The sequence below is a fragment of the Octopus sinensis genome, unplaced genomic scaffold (genome assembly GCF_006345805.1).
Source record: "Octopus sinensis unplaced genomic scaffold, ASM634580v1 Contig10403, whole genome shotgun sequence".
NCBI lineage: Eukaryota > Metazoa > Mollusca > Cephalopoda > Octopoda > Octopodidae > Octopus > Octopus sinensis.
The window spans coordinates 29,507-39,644 of record NW_021832125.1 but is presented as its reverse complement, the minus strand read 5'-3'; the positions used below and the strand labels follow the sequence as shown (position 1 = coordinate 39,644).

The 10,138-nt window shown below is 36.0% G+C and overlaps 1 protein-coding gene across 1 annotated transcript; it reads right to left on the bottom strand.

The window, feature by feature from the left end:
• Positions 1 to 9,213: 9,213 nt before the first annotated feature.
• On the bottom strand, positions 9,214 to 9,831 carry LOC115228403. Its single transcript, XM_029798989.1, has one exon. It carries the CDS (start codon positions 9,829 to 9,831, stop codon positions 9,214 to 9,216), a length of 618 nt encoding a protein of 205 aa, XP_029654849.1.
• Between the last annotated feature and the right edge of the window lie 307 nt (positions 9,832 to 10,138).

The window sequence follows — 10,138 nt, the reverse complement described above, 5'->3', positions numbered from 1 at the left end:
AGAAAAGATATGGACTGCTGCATTAAGCAATGTAGTATATAGATACAATTTCTGTACATTCTGCAACTAAACTATCACCATTTATGTCATTTTTTAATACGCGAGGATATAATGTTTCCTACTTTGACCAGGAAGCAAGCTTAGAGGAAACTGAAACAGAAGACATTACAAATGAATCATACATTTCTCGTATGGAAAGAAATAGTTTACTCCAAAATTGCCAAATCGAAAATTTTAAAGTTGGAGATCACGTACTATTAAAAAAAGATTTTGATACAAATCAAAAAACTAAAAAAAGGAAATTAGAATCTTTTTTCTTCGAAAAAACTTTTACTATCAAAGAATTAATTTCCCTAAATAAAATAATGATAGAAAATGAAGATGGAACCGAAAAAACGGTTTTTTACTCTCAAATTAAAAACAAGAATTGGAACTTTATTTTCTTCAAAAAACTTGGTTGTCAATGCAGATTGATGACAGGGAGCCAAATCTTGTTGGAAAGTGAACTGATTTAGTCCCATTTTTCGCGCCGAAACGAACAAATTATTCGTTATAACATTTATATATTTAGCGGAATTGAGGGTTCCATTAATAAAAACTAAATTGCCACTCCTTGATAGGAGATACAGCCCCAAACCATAACACTGCCTCCGCCAAATTTTATTGTCGGCGTAATGGCTCAATTCATAACGTGAACTTTTTGTTCGATAACTGTATTGCCTTTTTTAGTATTAAAAATCTAACAAGATTCTTCATCAGAGAAAATAATAGTTTTCCATGCGTCATTGTTCATCCGAATAAAAATTTTTGACAATTCATATCTTTTTATTATGTTTTTCTTTGAAAGCAACGGTTTACGTTGACATACTCTTCCGAAGAGAAAATTGGAATTTAAATAAGTTCCAATTGTCTTTCTACAGAGACACTCTTACCAGTTAAATCGTTTATTTCATTCCTCAACGTGTTAGAAGATTTTTTTGGATCGCACTCAACAAGATGCAATAAAATTTTAACGTCTGTTTTTTGAAGCTTTTTAGGACGTCCAGAACCAGGAATCCTATCAATAGTTCCATATTTTTTGATTTTTCGAAGAAAATCTCCGATTGTCGATTTTGGAGTATTTAGATGATCTGCGATATCTTTTATCGTCCAATTTAACTTATAAAGAGCAAGAATCTTCCCTTTAATTATTTTATTTAACATTTGCTTATAAAACTAAAAATTCAACTACTAAAATGTCACTCAATAATACAAACCGGTTTTTTATTCACACGCTAAAATTTAAATCTTCAGAATTTTAAACGATTAATGGAATTTTTTATAAATAAAAAAAATTATAAATCTAATCAACTACAAAGAGTTCAATTCAATTCAGTTAAAAAAATAAATGCTATCCGCCAAAAAAATTAGTAACTGCAAAACCGGTTTTTTTCTACCAGCACTGTAGGTTACCCCAGTATAGAACCACTCTCCAGGGTAATAATTATTTCCAATAATCCTCATTATTTCTGCATAAATAAATTTGTGAAGACAATCAAGCTTCTTGATGAAGTAATTAAATACTCCATCACACCCAGCTGCCTTCCATTTGGGTAGAAATTTAATAAAATCCGTTAACAGCTCCTCATTAATCTTAATCGGGTCATTCTCAACTCCAGTAATTCTTCGGAGAAGCGGATAATCACCGTTTAAGAGACGTTTTTAGGTTTCCATACACTCTCCCAGAATTCAGCACACTCTTCCTCATCAAGATTTTGGGTAGTAACTGGCTCTTTAGATTCAAGGTTCCTGTAAAACCTTCTTCGGTTTAACTCAAAGTTCATATTATCAGAGCGGAACTTCCTCCTCGACTTAAATAATTCCTTTCTTTTTTCCACAATCTTAATCCTGTCATTTATTAAGGACACCAATCTAGTCTGCTTATTCTGAACTTTCCTGTACCCAAATGATGATAATGCATTTGCCGCCTTTGGTTTTTCCTCCTTGGTCAACTTTTTCAAAGAATTTTGTAATAAGTTCTAGTTTTTCCTTCAGTTCGCAAATAATCTTATCAAAAGAGTCCACTGAATCTTTCTTAGCAGGGTTCCTCATAGTCAACTTCTCATAGGCCACTTGACCTGAATATATTATCCGAGATTTCGTCAATACAGGTCGGGGGATTGGTCGCTGTAAACTCAGCAACTATTTTTTTCAATCCAGACATTATGCATTCATCCACGTATGAGTGTGGGATCTTCTTCGTTGGCCTTCTCTCAGTCCGGTCCAACTCCTTCACGCAGCGATAAGCATTGACAAATTCCTCCTTGCATCGTTTAACCAGGGAAGCTCAACAAATGGCGGGGTTGTTCGCCCGTCCGAATGGGACTGCTGACTAGAAGAGACTCTCTTTTCGGAAACTTTTGTGCCCAAATATGCCAGATTTTTAAAAGCAGTAATGGAGGCTATTTCACGGAACTTGGAAGCAAACTCATCAAGAATAATAGACCATCCGCCTCTCGGAACACGTTTGAACCGACTCTTCACTGACTCCAGAACTGCATGCGCCCATTGTGATTGATCACTCTTCTTGATAGAAGAGAGAAGACCTCGGAGAGAATGGATCCTCTGGCTTTCATGACGCATCGCTCCACCAACTGTGTCGACCGAGTCCTCAACCGTTTGTAAAGGGTTATGATTTGATATTTCGGTAGAGCAGTCCGTATTTCCACAAATTGATAGAGAATTTCGTTCCAACGACATGCACCACAAGAATCTACCTTAGGGAATTGAGAATTACTGACATTCAATACTGTTTTGTAATAAAAATAAAGTTTTTTTCATTAATTATTGTCAATTATCTTAATTTCTTAATGGCAAACCTAATACCTAATAAATTATGCTACGTGCGAGCACGCTATTGATTTACTTTGTTGTGCTCCTTAATTATTTGCTACACTTTAATTTTTTTATCTTAATTGAATTCAGAAGGAATAATTCAGGATGTATTTTCTTTTAATGATTTAATTATTTGAAAGTTCATCTTTTTGTGATATTTTTAGATTTTATTCCTTTAATCTCCTTTTTACTTATACTGTTTGTGATATACAGTGGGGCAAAAAAGTCATGGCACCTTTGCAAATTTTGACTAAATTTAACAATTTTTTGCAAAAAATTATTAAATACATTACTTTAAAAATAATTATAGTAAATAGAACTTTTTAGATAAATTATTAAAAAACTATCTTAAGGGGAATTATTAATAGTGCACTAATTTACGATTTTTTTTAAAAGTCAATTTTTTGAGGGAAAAAAGTAATGGCACGAAATCAATAATATTAGTTGCATTCCTTTTGCTAGCAGAACTTTTCCAATCGTTTTTTTGTAAGAAAAATTAGTTTTTTTACATTCTCTTTAGAAATATTTTTCCATTCTTCGTAGCAATTGTTTTTAATTTCCTGGATATTTTTTGGTTTCTTAAGCCAACTTTTATTTTTAATATTTTCCATAAGTTTTCGATGGGATTCAGGTCTGGCGATTGACTTGGCCATTCCAAAACATTTATTTTGTTTTTTTCTAACCATTTAACGGTTACTTTTGACTTGTGCTTAGGATCGTTGTCATGGTGGAATGTCCAATGTTGTGTCAAATTTAAGTTCGCGACCGAAGGTAAAAGACATTTTTCCAAAATTTCACAATATTTAAGAGAATTCATCATTCCATCAATTACAAATAGTTCACCAACACCTGTTGATGAAAAACAACCCCACAACATGATACTACCTCCCCCGTGCTTTACGGTAGGTATGATGCATTTTGGGATATACGCCTGATTTGATTTGCGCCAAATTGAAAGCGTGTAGTTCAGTCCGAAAAGTTGTATTTTTGATTCGTTCAACCACAAAATATTGTTTATGAATTCATTTTCTTTGTTCAAAAGATTTTTTGCATATTGGATTCGCGCTGAAAGGTGTATTTTCTTTAATAACGGAACTCGACGGGGCCTTCGCTTATTGATATCTTCTTTGCGTAGTGTAGAAGTGATTGTACGAAGGGACACTGACGTTCCTGTGATTTTTAAATTATCGGCCAATTCTTTTCGAGTTATTTTTGGGTTTGAAGTAACTAATCTTTTCATTAATGAAGAAGAACGCAGAGATATCTTTTTTGGAGCACCCGATCTTGGTTTATTAATAACAGTTCCGCGTTGCTTCTATCGAGTAATAATATTTCGAACAGTATTTTTTGGTAATATCAACATTTAGAAATCTCTCCATAACTTTTACCGTTTTGGTGGGCAGTTACAACTCGTTGTTTTAGGTCCAAAGAATGCTCTTTCCTCATCGACGAGATAATTTTAATAAAAGGCGAAAAATAAAAGTATATTTATAATAATCGGAATCTACTAATCAACTATATTAATAGAACTAAGAATCAATTATTTCAAAGAAAAACAAGGCACCAAAAGATAATCATTTGTATCTTATTGTCAGAAAAATCCATATTTTTTGATAGTGTCATCACTTTTTTACACATCAAATTTGACGTTTTTCTAAATATGAAGCAAAAACAATTATATTTATTTGAAATTCATGAATATAATTAGCACGAAATGGGTTCAAAAGAATGCAAGATTTTATTGTGTAGCATGATGAACTAAATCGAAAAAGTTATCATTGTAAAAATATATTGAATTAAAAAAAATGATAGGTGTGCCATGACTTATTTGCCCCACTGTATTTCGATTTTTTTCCTTTAATCTCCATTTTTTACTTATTTATACTGTTTGTGATATTTTTCGATTTTTTTCTATTAATCTCCTTTTTTACTTATTTATAATTTTTGTGATATTTTTCGATTTTGTTCCTTTAATCTCCTTTTTTACTTATTTATAATTTTGGTGATATTTTTCGATTTTGTTCCTTTAATTTCCTTTTTTTTACATACAAATTTCATGGCCAATTTGAAAAAATCAATATTAAAGAAAATGAAGTAAACACCTTAAATTTTATTAAAAGATTCACTCCAAATTCCTTTTTATTGGCTCTTTTTAACTTTTCTTTGTAATTTCTTATTGCAGTAATGAGCGAAACATCATTCTCATTTTCTGAATTACAGTAAAGTTCCATTTCTATTTCAGTTCTTCGTGAATTTTTATTATTTTTTTTTATGGAATCAACTAATTAATTATTTGAAAAGTTATTATATCGAAAGAGAAGAGATTGATTTGAGAAATCAATTGAGGAAGCCCGCTGCCTGTATGGAAAGCGAGTTCCCTCGGAGTATGGCTATTCCGATCCTTTGTCTTAGCCATACTCCTTCACGAGGATCATTCTTCTTTGTGGCGAGCATTCTTCCGAGTTCGCGCAAGAACTCGGCAGTCGCTGGGCCAACTGCTCCTGATGACTCAGCCGCAACAGGGGTGAATCTGTAGCGGTCCCCGAGGAAGGAATATTTTTTGGTTTTAAGGTTTTCCGCGATTGAGGCAGCTGCTCCAGGTGTCTGAACCGATTTAAGGAGATTTCTTTGTAATTTGTGTCTGAACCGATTTAAGGAGATTTCTTTGTAATTTCTTATTGCAGTAATGAGCGAAACATCATTCTCATTTTCTGAATTACAGTAAAGTTCCATGAATTTTTATTATTTAAAATTTTTTTATGAGAGTCATATTTTTTTAAACGACATTTGTTTACATCAGTGATTCTTAAGCTTCTTTACTCAGGTGTCGCAAATAATTTTTAACAATTATTTATTGTGACCGGTTCATAATGAGATACGGTTGAATACGAGCCGTTAAAAAATCGATAATTAATATACCGATTCAAAAGGCCAATTAATATAAAGGAAAACGTTCCGGGATCCGATCCAGACCCGCCGCAGTGTTCTTATTTCGGGAGATTGCTGCCAGAATCTCCGCTTCGGAAATATCGCCCGCATCGTTCCTTGATATGCCCGGCTGGCAGCGCTTGTCCCACGACAATATCTGCTGGACAGTATCAAAGGACGATGTCTCCACGAACTGGCTTCCGTAAGTTCCAGAGATGTCATCGAGGTGGGTCGAGAATATTTCAGCCACCTCAACCGGGTACGAAACGAGGATTCCATCAGAGCGTTTAAGGCGCACTGAATTTGCTACCCCTCTCCCCGACAAGCTCTTCAACTGTTTCCAGAAGTCTGGGAAGCGGGCGTCTGCAGGCTCGCTCCCACCGTGAACTTTCGAGTTCACGGATTTCTCTTCGGATCTCCCTTTGAAGCCGGCTAATCCAGCCACGAAACCAAACACGGTTTTCCTCGTAAACGCATTTGTCCCGTAGTCTGGATAGCCGGCGCTTAAACCTAATTTTATTTAAGACCCGGTACGGGAGTGTGGAATTTGACTGACCCTGCACTGAGTTCTGTTTGAAATTATCTCGCATATAATCAGTCAGGGCAGCATTGATTCCATTATCTAACGCCTCCAACTCACCTAAATTTATTTAACTCTGAAATGTTAGGGACCCTACTCTAACTATAAATGATTTCAACGTTATTTATAAACAGATTCATCATAAAAATGACACTAAAGAAAACAGTTTTTATTCGAAAAAATTATATCGTGAAGTTATTCTATCTTTGCTAAGTCTCTGCTATTTTCTTGAATCACACTACCATCTTCTCCTTCTAGATCAATCATTCCTGTGGCAGATACTCCTTTAACATGATATACGATTGTATCAATGTGTTCATTTAAGCCACTTTTTCGTGTTTTTTTGTTATTATCAAGATGCACCCTTCTGACAACTCGATCGCCGATTTTAAAAATAGAAATATCATTCTTCCACCTTCTTTTTGCTAACATTTTTTTCAGCATTGTCTGAGTTAGAAATTGCTTTTGTTCTCGTAGTTTCACTTGATGACCAAAACCATGCAAGATACTCAGTCGCTTCAGACTGTGCTTCTTCATTCCAAGAATCAATTTGTTCGAATATCTCATTCATTTCCACTTCGATGTAGTGATCATTTATAGATTCATCGGCAGAAGCTCCAAACATCAATTTAAATGGAGCAAGCAATGTCGTTGAATGTTGGAGAGAATTATATGAACTTGTAATTTCTTCAATGATGCCAATCCATTTGAAATTCAAGTTCATTGAAAGGCACGTTAAGAAATCATGAATTTCAACGTCTGATTCAGATGCTCGACTTGTCCCTGTACCCATGGACACCTAGGACGCCCTCTGACGTGTTTAATTGAATATTTTGAACATTGTTCAGATAGATATGTACTTCCAAACATTGACAAGATTTTCGCATCTAAGGCTGTTAAGTTGAGATACTTCGGCAAGAGATATTTATAAAAGGTGTCTAAGCCCACCATGGTATATTTATTCTTCAGATCTGAGTCACATTTCAAATCAATAATTTCCAATTCTAAGTTAGCTGCAAGATGTGTAATATTTGCAGTGAATGGTGATCGAAAAACAGTAAATTCTTTTTAAGTTCACGAAAAATTTCAAAACGTGTCTCAAACTGTTGAAGTAATCCTGTTATTTTCACTTTATAACGACTCATATCAACATTTGATGTGGTGGAAATTACACTTTTTAAACAAGAAAAATGCTCAGTGTTTCCCACTGTCAATTGTGTCTCCCATATCATTAGCTTCATGGTGAAAGCTTGTATGCATTTGAAATATTGTGTAACAACTTGATTTCGTCCTTGCAAATTTTTGTTAAGCGTGTTCAGGTGTTCTGCAATATCCACCAAAAATGCCAAGTTTAGCAACCAATCAAGAGATTCCAATTCTGGTAAAGGTTTGTTTTTTGCAGACATGAAATGTTTGATTTCTTCTTTTAAATCGAAAAATCTCTTCAATACCAAACCTCGACTTAACTACCTTACCTCGGAATGATATGATACGCAATTTATTACATAATCTAAAGTACCCCTATATCCTAACATCTAGTAACCTCCCCAAATTGCATAATATTTTACGCAATTTATTACATAATCTCAAGAACCCCCATATCCTCATATCTAGAGACCTCTCTATATTGGAAAATATATAACGCAATTTATTAAATAATCTCAGGTACCTCACATCTAGGGACCTCCCAAAATTGCATAATATATTACGTTGGACAGATTGAGAATTGGGCAGCTTCGAGCCAAACCGAGCTTCCCTACCGACCACAGGCGACAGAGTAATCTTTAGACAATTTCCGTTCGGGGAGGTTTCTGAGAAGGATATGCTCATAATTACTTAGAGGAAAAAACTGTTAGTGGGAATTAATTAAAATCACCTGCCTTTATACACTTTCTGACCAGAGTATGTCCTACCCAATCGACATCTTCCAATGCTTAATTATTAGTTAAAATAAACCGATTTGAGTGCATTCATCGATTATAAACAGGTCAAATTTATATGAAAGTTTTTTGTTTTATTTATTACAATAAAATCACCAGGATGATTGTTATCGTGAGGTAGGCATCGTTTGGATAGATTGTACAATTTGCTTGCTAATGAACTGGGAGTAATCCACAACCCAAAGGCAACTATAGTACCACTGGTACTAACGTGGGACGGTGCTGTGAATAAATTCTACAAACATAAGTGGGATTCAATTCGTCTCGAAGGACCCACACAAGCTTACATCAAGTCTGTGGTCATCCGGAAAACATTGGAGAACATGCAAACAGAATATAAGTTTGGGATATACCTACCCAAAAATTGTCAAGGCAACGACGGAAAAAGCTTCCCCGAGTGAGTTGCCCTAAAAAGTCGATAAATGTGGCTTTTGAAGATATTGGCTTAGGCTTGAAAAGGAGAAGAATCGACTGAAAGCAGACGCACTAATTTTTTTAGCAGAAGAAAGTATGAAAGGCGAAAGTTACGTGCCAGCGGCAAGGACGCAGTAAGCGGTCTCCAGGGCGATTGGCGTAAAACGTTAGCGGTCCGCGAGGGAAGAATACTTCTGTAATTTCATCCTTTCGGCGTGGTTTGCAGCCGAACAAGGGTTCGCAGCGGAAGAATGGATCCTCGACGTTGAGAAAGTATCCACAACGGTAATATCCCATACGAGGGCTTTCCCGGACGAGTTGAGAATACATCATCCCGTCAGGCCTTTTGCCGTCTCCCCGATCGAGTCCGACTGGTTCGTGGAGGCACGAAGGGCCCGCCGATTCGAGACCGGCCTTCACGATCTCATTGGTTGTCCATACATCCAATTTCTACTCTTAGGTCTCTCAGAGCTGCCTTCAGATAGACGATAAATAATATAGGCTATAGTGTGTCCCCTTGTGAGGTTCCAACATTTGTAGGAAATAGTCTAGACTTCTTAGGGCCAATTCTGACAAGAAGTTGAGTTTCCGATAATAGAAGTTGATTTTCATGCGTAGACTGTCTTCATCTACAATGTTCTTTAACACGATAAGTAGTTTACACCTGTTGATGCTATCAAAAGCTTTGCTCATGTCGATTCCCAGGACATAAAAGGATCGTTTATACTTTTGACATATTGCATTGATCCAGCGATGGGTCCAAACAATATCGGCCGTGGATCTTCCAGGCCTGAAGCCACTCTGACTGCAAGAGAGATAACGATCAACTGATCTTGATATTCGGCTTCGAACAATAGTCGATAGAGTTTTCCTTAGAGAGGTGACTAATACAACCGGCCTCAGGCTTCCACAGGGTCCCCGTCGTTTGCCCGGTTTCTGGACGGGTATTATTATTCCTGTCCCGATTGGAAGTAAGCAGTGTTGGGCAAACGCCTTGTTCAGTATCTGTGCGAAAAAGCTCGCTAGACTGTTGGGAGCGTATTTGAGTAGTTCCCCTGGGACTCCATCATATCCTGCAGCTCTGTTATTGTTCATACGGTGAAATGCTTCCAGGACCTCCGAGGGTGTTATTTCGTTCAATAAGCCTCGCGGATGACCAATGAATGTGGGTGTATAAGTGTCATCTGTTTAAAAACTCATATTCGTGGCCGAAGAAAATATCAAATGATAAATTATACAGGTTAGCTGACTGTGGGCCTATAAGTCTAAATGTACTTGAAACCCGCTGGCGCCTGTTTGGACATATTTTACGAATGAAGAAAGAAACACCTTGCAATATGGCCATGGAAGAATTTTTCGGCCATACTGAATACTCTAAATATAGAGAACGTCCAAGAGACTG

Coding starts and splice junctions, on each gene's coding strand:
- LOC115228403 (XM_029798989.1), bottom strand. CDS start 9,831: ATGAACAATAACAGAGCTGCAGGATATGATGGAGTCCCAGGGGAACTA.